The sequence below is a fragment of the Danio rerio genome, chromosome 15 (assembly GCF_052040795.2).
Source record: "Danio rerio strain M-AB ecotype USA chromosome 15, GRCz13ab, whole genome shotgun sequence".
NCBI classification, from domain to species: Eukaryota; Metazoa; Chordata; class Actinopteri; order Cypriniformes; family Danionidae; genus Danio; species Danio rerio.
The window spans coordinates 1,725,001-1,741,521 of record NC_141035.1 but is presented as its reverse complement, the minus strand read 5'-3'; the positions used below and the strand labels follow the sequence as shown (position 1 = coordinate 1,741,521).

Here is a 16,521-nt window from a genome sequence, read left to right as displayed (position 1 = left end):
CACACACACACACACATAGCGCAGACACATAGTGCAGACACACACACACATACATAGCGCAGACACATTGCGCAGACACACACACATACATAGCGTAGACACACACACACATAGCGCAGACACACACACACACACATATAGCGCACATAGCGCAGACACACACACACATAGCGCAGACAGACAGACACACACACACACTCACACATAGCGTAGACGCACACACATACATAGTGCAGACACACACACACACACACACACACACACACACACTGATGAAGTGAATCTGAAGTGAATGGCTGTACTTCATTACACACGTGCACACGTTTTAAAACATGTTAAACTTGTAAGACTCACTCTTGATCACGTCTGATGATGATTGATGATCCTAGCAAACTGAAACAAACCTTTTATTCCCAGTTGCTTTGCGCTCGTCCTGTCTTGTTGATATGATTATATGCGTTACTACGGAGACATGTTAATGCGCGCAGCTGTCAATCAATATTGGTGGGCGGGGGGACCACACTCCTACGTAAAGTTGCGGTCGATCTGAAAACCGCTCCAATTGGTCCACCGTTTTTATGTTGTTAAATTTGAAAAAAAGGACTGTGTGTGTTTACTTTACCCCAGTATGACAGTATATATACTATACTTACACACACGTCTGTCCAAACAGCTTGAAAAGTAGATATTTCACCATAGGTGCCCTTTAATAAAAGCCTAGTAACTTTTCACTCATGCTGTACCAAAATATTTTAAGCCAAGAATACTGAAGATAAAAATCACTCACTCCTTTCACTCCTTTCTTCAGCTTATCATCAATGAAGAGAGAGAGATACTCAGGCGAGCGGGAGTTCAGGTTCAGGAAGTACTCGAAGTCTCCTGCGATCGTCTGCTTGAATAAACGGTCATTGTTAAAGGACTCCTGCAGGAAGCGGTCAAACCGTGACTTCAGATCCAGAAGACCCTACAGAACGGAGGAAGCACAAATTAAAGAGAATTTTGACCACAGGGTAAATATAGAAATCACAGAGTTAATGTCAATACCGCTTAAAAGACACCTATTAAGCTTTTATAAGGGGTTTGGTGTGGCATTAGATAGTCAGCATCTAATGATAAAAATGAATTGTATTGTTTATAATCAGACTTGACTGACATTCTCCCTTTTTACGTGTCATCAGAGGGGAAAGCCCCGCCCACTAGTGCCCATCTCTCCCTCATTATAATAAACAGCCCTAAGTAAGAAGCAGCCATTATAGTTTTGAATCTGCCACTATGCTGACACAAGGGCATCTGTAGCTCCGCCCTCTTCTGGAAAGAGCACAATGTCATTTGCATTTAAAGCTACAGTCACCAAAATGGCACAAATTGGATCAAAGCCTGAAAGGGGCTATTTCAATCTGAATCTAATCTTCTCCTTCTACTACTAACATGCAAATATACACAAATTCCGACAGACTTCAGCATACAATTATACATATTGTATAATCAAGGCTTATACAAAATGTAATACCTTGTTAAACAGCATTTTAGACTTTTTAAGAGCTGTATATTTCTCTAAATTAATTAATTATAATTAATAACCAGCAGCGTCCTAAGGGCACAGCAAGCCCTGATTTCCCAACGCTCATGTTCTGTGAGTTGTGTATGGTTGGATTTCTTGTGTAGGTACCTGGATGTAGTCGACTGGGTTCTTGCCTTCTCCTTCCTCAGACACCAGAGCTTTGCCCTGCTCCCTCAGATACGAGCTCATACACTCGCACATGGTCTTCAGGCCGTTCGGCACCCTGCTGAATAACTTGTACATGCAAGCCAGATCTGCGTGCACACAAAATAAACACACAAACACACAAAATCAATTTCTTTCTGTTGGAATATTCAGTAATTTCAAATCCAAGGCATGTTAAACATGATGGTACATATAATAGCATGAGCAGTTTGAACTTCAAAATATGAAGTAAAAACTTTAACATTTGACTTTAACTTGTGAAATTCTGCAACATAAAACTGCACATAACAAAAACAGTACACAAGCTCTGCCAATAGGTGGCGCTTGTAGAACAGCAGAAATAACTAGATTATTAAAGTTCGTCTAGACAAATTTTGAGGCTGGCTTGTGAAAGCATGTTGGTAATAGTTTTTTTAGTTTAAATAGTTGTAGGTAGGTAGGTAGGTAGGTAGGTATATAGCTAGGTAGGTAGGTAGGTTGGTAGGTAGCTAGGTAGGTAGCTAGGTAGGTAGGTAGATAGGTAGGTAGATAGATAGATAGATAGATAGATAGATAGATAGATAGATAGATAGATAGATAGATAGATAGATAGATAGATAGATAGATAGATAGATAGATAGATAGATACATAGATACATAGATAGAACGGAGAGATAGATAGAGCAGTGTTCTATAGATTTTCCTTAATGTTCAGTAAGCATTTCTAGCATGTTAAAGTACTTAGCTAATCATTATTAGCATGTTGCTAGTCATTGCTAGCATGTGAACCATACAGGATGTATGGTGCGCTAGCATGAGTCATACAATCCAACCCCCACTTCTCTACGATGTTCTGATGCTGAGATACAACTGCTGTTAAATCGTTGCTAGGTTAGTCTGTTTTGTTGCTATGGAGTTGATTGACAGCTTAAACTGATGATGTATCAAAGCTTCTTGCCAGTATGAACAGTTAAAAACAACCCCCATGTCTCTATAACACTGCAGCATGGGCCTCTATAATGGCAGTCTATGGGACAGTTGCTAGGGTGCGGTATCTGGTTGTTAGGGAGTGGCTAGAAAGTTAAAAGGCCATCAGTGATTGGCTGCTGGCTAGACTGAGTTAAATGAGCTCAGCCATTAGTCTGTAGAACAGTCTGATGCAGAGTTATGAGCTCACAAAGTTTGATCCAATGTAAAGTCAATGATGGTCTTTTGCAGTGGAAGTCTGAGGGACAGTTTCTAGGGTCCCAAAAGCGGTTGCTAGGGCGTGGCCAGAAAGTTAAAAGCTCATCAGTTATTGGCAGTTAGGTAGTCTGAGTTAAATGAGCCCAGTTAGATGTCTGTGTGAAAGTCTGATGCAGAGTTATGAGCTCACAAAGTTTGGTCCAATGTTAAGTCAATGGGATTTTTCCGACGGTCCCGGGACGTTTTTTCCGAAAACCGAAAGTCGGATCAGTCGGAAAAGATATAGCAACCTGAGTCTAGGAGGAGAAAGGCGGAGAAATAACATCATGTATGCATCGACATATAGCACCGAGGTGCTCACGGCGAGCCTAAATAAATTAAGCCAGCCTAATGATGCTTCCTTGATCTGCACAAGAAAGAAGAGCTGCTGTTATTTATTTATTTTTAATAATTATTTGTTTTACTGGTTTTCACCGCTGTTGTCATAGGACAGTGAAGATGTAAAGACAGGAAAGTATGGGGAACAGAGATAGGAGAAGGATCAGAATCGAACCCCGGTCGCCGTGAGCACCTCGGTGCAGCTATACGTCGATGCATACATGATGTTATTTTATATCTGTAATCGAACCCAATACCTAAACCCAACTACTACCTTAATACCCATTAATAATCGGTGAATTAGTGAATGGTATATTAACAGGGAGAATTGTTACTTAAAATAAAGTGTGACCAACAAATGCAATATTAAAAGAGTGCGAGATTTGAAGAGCGCACCTTCAGTCTTTCCATTCTTGAGCATGTGCACCAGCCCGGAGTTCTCCATCTCCACAATGGTCTTCATGTGTTTGGAGATCAGCTCTCGCTCCACCACCTTCACTATGGGCTCCTCTGTCGATTTATCCAGGCAGTGTATAACCCGCTCAATCTCCTCGTTTATCCGCGCCTCCACCTTCTTTATGTACACACTCGCACTGTTCTCAGCTAAAAACTTTTGGCTTTCCATCTGAGGGAAAAAAATATATGTAAAAGAATTAAACCACAAAAGAAAGTGCTGCAAAAATAAGACAAAAAAATGAAGACAGGTATTTATCCTTACAGTTTTAGTGTGTCGGTGGGGTTACCCTTTGTTTCGTTCGTTCATTCATTCGTTCGTTCGTTCGTTCATTCATTCAGTCTTTCATTCGTTCGTTCATTCATTCATTAGTTCATTCGTTCTTTCATTCGTTCATTCATTCATTCATTCGTTTGTTCGTTCATTCATTAGTTCATTCATTAGTTCATTCGTTCATTCATTAGTTCATTCATTCATTCATAAGTTCATTCATTCATAAGTTCATTCATTCATTCATCAATTCATTCATTCATTCGTTCATTCATTCGTTCATTAGTTAATTCATTCATTCATTAGCTCATTCATTCATTCATTCATTCATTCATTCGTTCGTTCATTCATTCATTCATTCATTCATTCATTTATTTATTCAATCGTTCATTCATTCGTTCATTCATTCATTCATTTGTTCATTCATTCATTCGTTCATTCATTCATTCATTTATTTTCCTCCAGCTTAGTCACTTATTTATCACCTCTAACTATTCTGGCACATGTTTTACGTAGCGGATGCCCTTCCAGCAACAACCAAGTACTGGGAAACGCTCATACACACTCACATTCACACCCACACACTCATACACTACGGCCAATTTAGGTCATCAATTCCCCTATAGCGCATGTGTTTGGAGTATGGGGGAAACCAGAGCTTTGGGTCATGACCGAAAGGACAAGATCTCTGATACAAAAGAATGTAATGAGTTTCCTTCGCAGGGTGGCACGGCACACTCTTATGGAAAGTGTGAGGAGCTCTGACACCCAGGAGGAGCTCGGAGTAGAGCCACTGCTCCTGCACATCGAGAGAAGTCAGCTGATGTGGCGCAGGCATCTGTTTCGGATGCCTCCTGGATGCCTACCTACGGAGGTGTTCCAGGCATGTCCCACCGGCAGGAGGCCTCAGGGAAGACCCTGGACACGCTGGAGGGACTATGTCTCTGGCTGGCCTAGGAAAACCTCAGCATCAGGAGGAAGTGTCTGGGGAGAGGGAAGTCTAGGGTTCTCTCATAAGACTGCTGCCCCCACGACCCGGTCCTGGAAACGCGGCAGAAAATGAATGAATCTGCACAAACCTGAAAGAATTCAGCAGACATTTCTAAAAACGGTGCTTCAAAGTCCTCTTCATACACAGAACGTCCTTCCAAACCCAAGATCATTAGCATTTGACAAGCATTACGGATGGCGCCCCTGAAAAAAACACAGAACATTAAATATATAATCTACTTTTGTGTGTTTGCAGAAATACACTTACTATGTTTTGTTTTTGTTTACTCCATGTAGTTCTGAGAGCTGAGATGTTAAAAATTAAGACCCAAAAATCACACCCAGAGTGGATGAAAACATTCCCAACAGCCCACAAGGGTTAAACATGAATAAACTCACCTATCCACCACCTCTCCTTTTCTCTCGCGGGCAATCATATCTAGTAAAGTCTGTCTTAGATGGTCCCGAATGCACCCGTATCGAACCACCTGATCTCTGAAGATGATGAGACCCAGATTATACACGTTCTCCACATTATTCTGCTGAACATACACACGGTCCTATACAAAGACAGAAGAGGGAAAGAAAAAGAGTTCAGTATTATTAAACTGAACTTAACGTAAATGAAGCCAACTGTAAACCAAGTAGAATTTGCCTGATACGCTGAATAGTCTCCATAACCTTAAATTATAAACAAAATCAAAACACTGTGCGATTATTAAGACAAAACAATTAAATTTTTTGACAGCCCTAATACATAAGCTCTGCACATTCTCCATGTTCCTTATCCAAACACACCTGATACAAATCATCAGCTCATTAGCAGAGACTGAAAGACCTGTGATGGGTGTAACAAGCAATGGAAACATCCAAAACATGCAGTGTTGGTGATCCTTCAGGACTGTGGTTGAGAAACACTGGGCTACATCAATGGGCTGTATTTTAACGATCTAGGTGCAAAATCTAAAGCACATGGTGCAAAAGCATTAAGGGTGTGTCCGAATCCACTTTTGCTATTTTAGGGATGGAAAAATCTGCTCTGCGCCCGGCACACGGTCAACAGGGTTGTGCATATTCTCTTATGGAGTTATGAGTGTGTTTTGAGAATAAACCAATCAGAGTCTCATCTCTCATTCCCTTTTAGAGCTCGTTGTGTCGCGCCATGGTGCATTTGCTATTTACATGGCAACTTTGTAAGTGGAAAAACTGAACGCTTCACTAGCGAGAAAACAGTTCAACAGAGCATCTGCAGCGCGAGGATAAAGAACGAGCCTCCTCCATTCAGCCTCTTTACTTTCACTTTCTCTCTTTCGTGGTTAAGGAAACGTGTTGTAAGCACAGACATCCATTAGCCCACATATTTAATTTCCTTTGTTAATCACAAAGATTTGTGTCAAAACTATTTCTAAATTCAGTTCTAATTTCGAGCAAACGAATACATGAACAATAATAACGAAGTGTGCTCAAAAAACAGAGTTATATCCAAACACACGTCCAGTTCTTATGCCCTATATGGTCCAAAAACCTGACAGGTGGACAAATCTAAGATTGTTCTTAATAAAACAAATATAAATCTGCCTATAATAAATAATACTAATAATAATAACATTATATTAATGCAGACTGTCATGAATAAACTGAAAAAGCCCTCGAGATGAAGGAAGCATGGAGGCGGTGACCTGCTCTCAGCTCTCAGTCTATTTTAGTTCCTCAAAATAGCAACGTGTCAACAATGCACCTTAACACACCTCTTTTCTAGACCGAAATCCCCATGAGTCCACAAAATGGCACAAATGCGCCGGGTGTATGATAGGGTCAAATATGTCAGACATACAAAAGAACACTTTTTAGTGTTTTGATCCACTCTGTTTGATTGCTTTTTAAAAAAATATTGTTTGCATATCAAAAAATAAAAAATAAAAACATTCTAAAGCCGTATGACAATGGGAAAATTATTATTATTTTTTTGGTTAACTACTGCTTTAATACTGTTTAATTCAATTTTCGATTTTTTTTATAATTATATACAGGGCTCGAAATTGCGACGATTATGGTCGCATATGCGCCCGAAATTTTACCTATGCGACTTCAAAATGTTGTTGGGAGCATTTCTGCAAGTGCAAAAAATTGCTGTGTGCTACCAGTTTTTACTGCAAAATGTTCACCACATGCGCGGATTCGGGAGACATGCACGCAGAATGCATCTCTGCACTTGAAACACGAAACGCAGCGCTCGGGAATGGTTTAAAACAGTTGTCATGTCAACTTGCTGCAGTAAACAAAGCCAAGTCCGTAATGCTTGCCCCGCCTTCGCGCTCTTCTTATTGGCCCACAACTGCTCTAGCACTGAAATATCAGCTGTCAATCACTCAGTCAATGCCTTCGTGCTTGCGATGACAGAGAGAGCTGCTACCGTGAAAAACTGTAAAGCGCTGAAGATGAGAATGAAGATAACACTGACAGATTTTGTTTTAGAAACCATGACATCTAAAGTTACAAATAATGACACATCGTACTAGTGATCATGTGCTGAATGTTAATCCACCATCTACACTTTTCCAAGAGTGGATAAGACTTCCAGTGGCTTCAAGTCCGCTATGAAAAGTCTGTGGGATGGAATTTTCGGGTAACTGTTTGCCACATCTAGCACGAGAGCTTCTGTTTAATCCTTCATATAATCGCCAGATGCTGTCCGCCGTGCAAGTGGCAGCTATAGGTCAAATTAAACACCACGTACACCATCGCAAACGGGCTTACACTGACTAAACTAACATCGCTACTTATGAAAAGACCGGTAATGCTATTAACATGACGTATGCATATAATAAGGAACAGTACATGTCAAAAGCATCAGTGCAATATCAGACAGCACCCGTGAGAACAGCACAGTTATACCGTTAACAGATTCATTCATGTCAAGCAGTGCGTGCAGGGCCGGTGAGCGCTCCGTGTATCTTTTGGTTGTTATAAAAATCTATTTTCTTGTGATAACGGGATTTCGTTGAGACATATTTTTTTCTCACGCTTGCTTGCATATATATATATTTTTCTTGTTACTGTTGATTTCAAATGCAATAAATATAATTGTATAACACTTGTAGTAACGGTGCTTATAATTGGTGGGTATGACCTCAATTTTGGCTGATGAGCCTAAATTTTTAAAGTTAGGAGCACCAGTGCTACCAAGCAAAAAGGTTCATTTCGAGCCCTGTATATAAGAAAAAAAGAGAGAGAGTGCGTTTTAAATTTATTGCCATATCAGCTTCTCATATTCACAATTCGTGGCAAAAACTAATTAAATTAAAGATATTGTTATAAATATCACTTTCTATGATAATAAAAAATAAATAACAAAAAGACATCAACTGCAATAAATTATATACAAGATATAAATCTAAAACGAGTTTTTTACGGTTTATTCTTGATAAAAATGTAATTAAAAACATTTCCTTTAAAGTCTGCCCAAATAAAAATCTAACATAAATATAATTACAAGCGCATCTTCCCAGAATAACCAAAGAACTGAAACCTTTCAAGCCATGTAAAATACTGCCAGTAAAAAAAAAAAAAAGAAGTATTATGACAGAAAAACAAAAGACCCACCATGTACATCAGGATGTCTCTGATCATCACCATAGCCGTCTGGTGGTCATTCCAGGCCTGATTTAGTGTTTGTAGGAAGTTGTTATTCAGGGAGTTTAACACATCCTCACGTACCTTTGGACAGAAAAGCCGACATGAGTGAAGAACAATCAAGAATTCTTGAAATTCAAGCTAGCGAGAAGTAACCAACTCCATCTAATATTACACGACACCATTTTTACAGCTGTTTACACCAGAATTAATGTTCATTTAATAATAGATGTTAATTCATTCTGATATAAACAGGTATAAAAAAAAAATTGGTGCAGTAAATATTTTCATTTTGGGTGACACAGTGGGTAGCGCTGTCAAGTCACAGTAAGAAGGTTGCTGGTTCGAGCCCTGGCTGGGTCACTTGGCATTTCTCTGCTTGCTGCATTTTCCCTGTGTTGACGTGGGTTTCCTCCCAGCTTCCCCCACAGTCTAAAGTCATGCGCTTTAGGTGAATTTTTGTACGCTAAATTGTCTGAAGTGTATGTGTGTATGTCCTGGTCCTCCAGGTTGGGGGTTTAGCGTTGTGCAGTTACAAAAAGCAAGTGCATGTACCGAATCATCTGGTGCTCAGAGGTGATATGCAAACTATTGAAATGAAATGCTTCCATAATTGACACCAGCATCCTCATGGCAGAAGATGTACGTTTAAGGCACTTACTTTGTTGATTAGATGTTCTGTGACCACCTCCCTCAGGCCTGTATAGAGCTTCTCTCCGTGTTTGTGCAGGACCATGGTGTAGGCGTTCCTGTAGAGCTCCTCGAAGCTCAGCCCACTGTTGTTTTTCCTCTGGATCTCTTGAATGGCGTTCTTCAAGAGGTCCCAGATGTTATTGACATACTTTTCGTCCATGGTCATCTGAGATGGGGTGGAGATAAACCAAAAGCGTAATCCATTAGGAGAAAAAGTGAAGCATTACAGTGTGTCAGAAAATACTGTAATGTAATATATTTTTATAGGGCATCTATCGTGTATGGCCATACACCCAAAGTGCTTCACAATCATGAGGGGGGGGGGGGTGTCTTCACACCACCAACAGTGTGCAGCATCTATTTGCATGATGCAACAGCACCAGTGCTCCACCACACACCATCTATAGGAGACAGTGACACAGCCAATTCAGTGGATGGGGATGATTGCAAGGCCATGATCGGTAAAGGTCGATAGAGGGAATTTGGCCACCTACTCTTTCCGAGAAGTGCCATTTAACAACGTCTCATATGAAAGACAGCGCTCACTAACAATATAGTGTATCACTATACTGAGGCATTAGGACTCACTACAGGTTGAGCACCCCCTGCTGGCCTCACTAACGCCACTTCCAACAGCAACCTAGTATCCCCATGTGGTCTCCCATCCAGGTACTGACCAGGCTCAGCCCTGCTTAGCTTCAGTGAGTAACCGGTCTTGGGCTGCAGAGTGATATGGCTGCGGCCATATATAATGACAATTAAATTTACACAGCCTACAGAGCTTTAGTGAACATCCGATTTTTTAATTCCTAAACCTGAACATCGTTAAGCTCCTTCATTTGTATGGTTGCTCTCCTGTCATTTGTTTAGTACATTTTATGCAAATCCACTCATGTACAAAATCCTCCCAATCAATATAAAATTCTTAATTATTTCCAAATGGAGCTATTAACAGTTTTCTGGTGAATATCGTGAAGCACTAATATCGAACCATTTCTGTTACTTCAATCAGTTACTAATTAATATTATATATATATATATATATATATATATATATATATATATATATATATATATACTATTATTTTGCATTTAAAAACTAGATTTGATGTCACAAAGTTTAAATACAGCTATAAAACTGCAATCCTCACGCATTTGTGCACAAGCATCTCGATGGATGTGATTTAAATCAGGAAAATAGGGATCCATAACATTTTCTTTTAGAAACAAAACATCCTCTGACTCAGAGTAAGTGTACAGCTTACATTTATAAAACTAATCCCAATACATTTAGGTTAAAGTTGGTTTCATATTCGCACATTCAGACTTTCTCCCTAATATAATTTCAGAAAAGTATTCTTCGCCAATTCCAAACAGTGAAATCATATTAGCAGCCAACGACTATTAAAATACAACATTGTTTACAGTCAATTAAATAGTGCTAATGTTGTTTTCAAGTCAGACTTCAGGGCTCAACAATAAGGACTGCCCGGTGGCCAGCGTGAGAGACACTTGGGACAGTAGGCAGGATCATTACTGGCCCGATTAGGACAGTGCTGCTTTGTCACTAAAGTTTAATTTGCCTGTGACTTTTTGTCAATTGCGTGCATTTTAAGTTTGTGCTTTTAAGTCTTTAAATGCTATCTTCTCTGTGATGACGTAGATACTATATTGCTTTTCGGTTCCTCTTGGTGTTTTGAGCATGCTGTTTTTCCCCATAACCTGGTGACAATCAGTACAGTGAAGAAACGGCAACATGGCGACAACATCACATTATAAGGCTAAAAGAAAATGTCATGTTCCTGACGTCTTGGAAGCAGACATTTACGTGGGAACAACATGACAAATAAATGAAATGATGTTTTGCACAGTTTGCCGTCAGCTTGGCAAGTCAGCCACCTTTTGTTAAAAAATTTCTGCAATGAAACCCCTCCACATTTTCCATAATGCTCTTTTTGTTTGCATAACACTTTTTTGCTCACAATTTTGCTCATGAAACATTTATTAACTTTTTTAAGTATTAAAATGCTAGACTCACAGACGTTATTTTTGACATATTATTTATTATATGTGGCTAAAAAAAGCTATTAACTTCTATTTTTTCTTTTTTAGTGGGGCCAGTAAAAATTTTAGCAGGGCAAGTAAAAATCTAAACCACTGGCCCGGTCGGATCAGTAGAAAAAATCCTCAGCGTTGAACCCTGGACTTGCATGCGATTTCAGACCCAATATTCAAAGTAGCATGATAAACAATACAGTGACTGTCAAGTTGTCACCTTGTTTAAAAAAAATGAATAAAATGTGCGAATGTAAAACCAACTTTACCTCAGTTCATATTTAGTTGATCTAGATATGGGAAACGGTGTACATACCCAAATCAAAAATGCATCATTTAGTAAATATTAACTAAAAACGTGTCACGCCATCCTTTAATTTGCGTTGACCATGTGTGAGGCAATAATACACACAGTACAACACATGATGCAAAAAGTAAACGCAGACAAATATTTGAGGTAAAATTGGATTCATATTCGCACACTCTTTCATTTTTTAACAAAGTGACAACTTGTGACTATTGTTTATCACATTACTTTGAATATTCTGTCTAAAATCGTAGCAAGTATGACTTAAAAACAACATCAGCACTATTAAAATGACTGTGCACAATGTTGTGCTTTGATAGTCATTGACTGATAATATTATTGGCACTTTTATAAAATTATATTAGGGAGAAAGACTGAATATAAAACCCACTTTACCCCAAGAGACAAATAAACCTCCCACATATATCACCATCTGCAATATCTTATCGTACTTAATTAATTAGCAGCTAGTTGTAACATATGTTCACCAAGGCCCCGTGTATATTTAGACCATCATTACGCATTTATTTATGCTCATCTGCTACTATTAAAAATATCAGCCAGCTAAATTAACAGGCTTGTTCCTCTGTAGTAAACTGCACTTAAGCAACGCAAGTTCTAAAGCTGGTCAATATGCTGACACTTCTCTCATGATGGTTGTATTAGAGTAAAGTTGGTTTTATAGTCACACATTCAGACTTTCTACTTCATAATGTAATGTGCTTAATGTGAAAATCATATTATCAGCCAATGACTATTAAAGTACAACATTGTTTACATTCAGTTAAATAGTGCTAATGTTGTTTTCAAGTCATACCTACATGCGATTTCAGACCGAATATGAAAAGTAGCGTGGTAAACAATGTGGGGCCTGTGTCATGAGTTGTCAGGTAATGAATGTGCGAATATAAAACCCAACTACACCTCAATATTATTTGAGAGTTTTTGGGACGACACTAAAGCAGTGTAAAGGGATTTAAACACAGAGGCCTGCATGTCCGGCTGAATCCCCGGAGCTCGAGTGACTGTCACGCCGGCTCGGAGAGCACATACTCACAGGAAAGGCTCGTATCCTCATCTTGGTGTCTTTTTTAGTGCCCCCTTTGCTGAGATTTGACATGTCTGGCTTATTCCCCGCCGTTGTCCCCTTTCACATGAAAGTCTTCTCTGACAAAAGACGGGGAGCACATATAATGAGGCCGCTCTGAGCCTCCGCTTGACCCGCTTTATGGTTCACTCTCTTCGGACTTGTTGACAAGCGTTTCTCGTAGTGCTCCTTTCGGACTCCAAGAGATGGCGGACCAGCAGCTCTCGCAGATTCTCGGCACTCACAGGGAACTCACGCGAGATCTTTCATACGCAAAATAATGGATTTTTCTGCTTGTTCCAACTACTTATGTAAAATGAACTGAAACAACACAATTCTTAAGTGTTTTTTGGGGGGACAACCTAATTAATTTGTGTTGGGACAGCATTAAAGAATTGTGTGGAACCCATCGTTACTTACAGTGTATTAATAGATTTTTAATATACTTAAATTCCACTTTGTATATATATATATATATATATATATATATATATATATATATATATATATATATATATATATATATATATAATAGAAAGGCAACAGTAACTCAAATAAGCACTCGTTACAAGTGAGGTCTGCGAGAGAGTCTGAGCATCTCTGAACACACAACACGTCCAACCTTGAGGCGGATGGGCTACAGCAGCAGAAGAGCACACCGGGTGCCGCTCCTGTCAGCTAAGAACAGGAAACTGAGGCTACAATTCACACAGACTCACCAAAACTGGACAATAGAAGATTGGAGAAACGTTGCTGCTCTGATGAGTCTCCATTTCTGCTGACACATTCGGATGGTCGGTCAGAATTTGGCATCAACAACATGAAAGCATGGATCCATCCTCCCTTGAATCAATGGTTCAGGCTGCTGCTGCTGGTGTAACGGTGTGGGGGATATTTTCTTGGCACACTTTGGGTCCATTAGTACCAATTAAGGATTGTGTCAACACCACAGCCTACCTGAGTATTGCTGCTGACCATGTCCATCCCTTTATGAGCACAGTGTCTCCATCTTCTGATGGCTACTTCTAGCAGGAGAACACACCATGTCATAAAGCTCAATCATCTCAGACTGGTTTCTTGAACCTGACAATGAGTTCACTGTACTCAAATGGCCTTCACAGTCACCAGATGTCAATCCAATAGAGCAGCGAAGGCAAAAGGGGGTCCAACCCTGTACTAGTAGGTGTACCTAATAAAGTGGCCAGTGAGTAAATCGACACATTACATTTAATTCAGTTGCTTAAAAATATTTTATTGTCCCAGTCAAAAAAAAAAAAAACTATTTTCAAGAGTAACATAAGAATGTCATGACACCTTTATAACACTGAAATATTGAGATTTTATGCATGCTTATGTAAAGTTTTATTAATCCTTATTCAATCATTAATATAAAAAAACGTAATTATACAGAGGTTTATTCATAAGATGTATTATATTACACATTAATTTGTTTTTATTTAGGTCTACCCCTGCCCCAACCCAGCCATCACATGGAAAAAAACAGTAATTGTATTAAGTATTACTCTTATTGTTGATTCAATTATACAATAAATTGTATTTTATTAACATCTAAGCCTGTAACATCTACTGTAATGTATAAATATTAATTATTGATGTACACAGTGTCACAAAAAAAAATCCCCAGCTGTATCTCTTCTGGACTTTACCACCGATGCGTTCAGTCCGTCGCCTGTGAATGACGTCATCCCTGCTGGCCACGTTCCCCTGCCCATGTGTTATTAGCAGTCTGTGTATATTTTTTTCAGTGGTGTTGTGATCTCTAATAAATCATAGTCACAAGTTTTCAGTCACAATCATCATCATGTCTTCAAGCTGCCGCAGACCCGAACACATGGCACCTCCGGAGGTGGTGAGTGGACGGAATATTCTTACTCTAACTTATGTGCTTATGTGTAAAAATGAGGCTATTAAAACATGATGGTGTTCAACGTAACACACGAGAAATGCCTTGCTATAATACTGTACTATTTTTATTATATAGTTATCCCTCATGAGAAAACAGTACAGTTATTTACAGTAAGTACAGCAGTGTATTGAAAACATACTATAGTAAAGTTAAAGTGTGTCATGTTGCCCACATAATAATAGATTATAATATTAATAGAGGTAAAGTTGGTTTTATATTCGGTTATTCAGACATTCTCCTTAATAATATAATTTCAGAAAAGTATTCTTTGCAAATTGTAAATAGGGAAATCATATAAGCAGCAAATGAATATCAAAGTACAACATTGTTCACAGTGAATTAGATAGTGTTAATGTTGTTTAGAAGTCATACTTGCATGCTAATTCCGATCGAATATTTAATGTAACATGGTAACCAATATAGAGACTGCTATAAACGAATGTGCGAATATAAAACCAACTTTACCTCTATACAATATTATAGAAAATATTACAATATATACAACCCCAATTTTAGAGAAAGAAAAAGGTATGGAAACTACAAATAGAATAGAAAGTAGTGATTTCTAAAATTACTTTATGTGTTTCTCTGATTTATTGTTTATTTTTTCTGTTGTTTTTTTTTACAAAAGAAACACGTATTACGATTTTGATTCTTGCAACACATATCGAAAACAGTTGTAGCGTTAAAGCATTTACCACCTTGTAATGCTGTCGTTCCTATTCACAACACTTAAAAGATTAAAAGACAGCAAGTGATGAAGTGTTTCTGCTGTAATTTTGTCCCAGTTTACCTGCAAACAAGTCTTAAGGTGGGCAACAGTATGGGGTCTTCGTTGTTGCATTTTGGACTTCAAAATGCGCCACACATTCTCTATTGGAGACAGGTCGGGACTGCAGGCAGGCCAGTCAATTACCTGTATCCTCTTCCTCCACAGCCAGGACTTTGTAATGTGTGCAGAATGTGCTTATGCACTGTCTTGTTGGAATATGCCTGGAAAGGAGGGCAGCAAATTGTGCTCCAAAATATCTTTTCAGCATTAATGGTGCATCAAAGAAGTGCAAATTACCTTTGCCAAGGGCACTGACACAACCCCATACCTTTCATCTTTGGTCCGGAGTACACAGCATCCATTTCTCCCCAAAAATACCTGAAATACTGATTTATCTGACCACAGTGCACGTTTCCGCTGTGTGATGGTCCATCCAGATGCCTCCCAGAGCAGTCAACAGCGCTTTTGGACACTGTTAACATAGGGCTTCCTTTTGGCACAGTAGAGTTTTCACTGTCATTTGTGGATGTAACTCTGTATTGTGGTATTTGACAAAGGTTTACTGCAGTATTCCTGAGCCCATGTGGTGATCTGGCTTATGAATGAGGATTCTTGATGCAGCGCCCCCTGAGGGATCGGAGATCACAGTTGTTCAGCTTAGGCTTGCTAGGGATGGCTGACGTGAAACTGACGTTTTGACACAATGTCGAGATCCCGAAGCGCAAGTGTTTCGAAACACTGCACCGAAGCATGATCCGAAGCACCCAAGTCACGTGACTCAAGTGTTTCGAAACACCTAGTCACGTGACTAAAGCGTTTCAAAGCATCGATCAGCTTAGAAACGTTTCGAGACCTGGCGGGTCTGCATTTGGCTGACAAGGTCAAGAAAAAACTCTGTCTCTTATGGCCTAGAGGACTGTGCGTGTTTCTATGCTGTGCATGATGTTTACGGTTCGAATCCCGACTTGTACATATATGGTTTTATGTATTTTAATCACGTTTCTGTTTTGTGTAGCCTAAATAGGATACAGCTGCAGTTACGCCATCAATTTAGCATCATTTTTG

At 39.2% G+C, this 16,521-nt stretch overlaps 2 protein-coding genes across 5 annotated transcripts in view; one reads left to right on the top strand and one right to left on the bottom strand.

The window, feature by feature from the left end:
• cul3b (cullin 3b) overlaps positions 1-12,963 on the bottom strand; it is a 28,114-nt gene extending 15,151 nt beyond the window's left edge. For 3 of the 4 annotated variants that reach the window (XR_015508781.1, XR_015508779.1, XR_015508780.1), the window contains exons 1-8: positions 12,728-12,963; positions 9,277-9,474; positions 8,586-8,699; positions 5,382-5,542; positions 5,072-5,186; positions 3,665-3,893; positions 1,670-1,815; positions 788-964 (exon numbers count right to left, since the gene is read on the bottom strand). Coding sequence is in view for 1 of the 4 variants with exons in the window: in NM_001190485.1 (NP_001177414.1) it covers positions 788-964; positions 1,670-1,815; positions 3,665-3,893; positions 5,072-5,186; positions 5,382-5,542; positions 8,586-8,699; positions 9,277-9,474; positions 12,728-12,790 (1,203 nt within the window). In the remaining 3 variants the exon portion in view is untranslated. The remainder of the gene's footprint in view (positions 1-787; positions 965-1,669; positions 1,816-3,664; positions 3,894-5,071; positions 5,187-5,381; positions 5,543-8,585; positions 8,700-9,276; positions 9,475-12,727) is intronic. The other variant, NM_001190485.1, reaches the window with a different exon arrangement.
• Positions 12,964-14,472: 1,509 nt separating this feature from the next.
• bud23 (BUD23 rRNA methyltransferase and ribosome maturation factor) overlaps positions 14,473-16,521 on the top strand; it is a 15,325-nt gene continuing 13,276 nt past the window's right edge. The window contains exon 1 of the mRNA NM_001082879.1: positions 14,473-14,627. Within this exon, the coding sequence (NP_001076348.1) occupies positions 14,580-14,627 (48 nt within the window). The 5' untranslated portion in view covers positions 14,473-14,579. The remainder of the gene's footprint in view (positions 14,628-16,521) is intronic.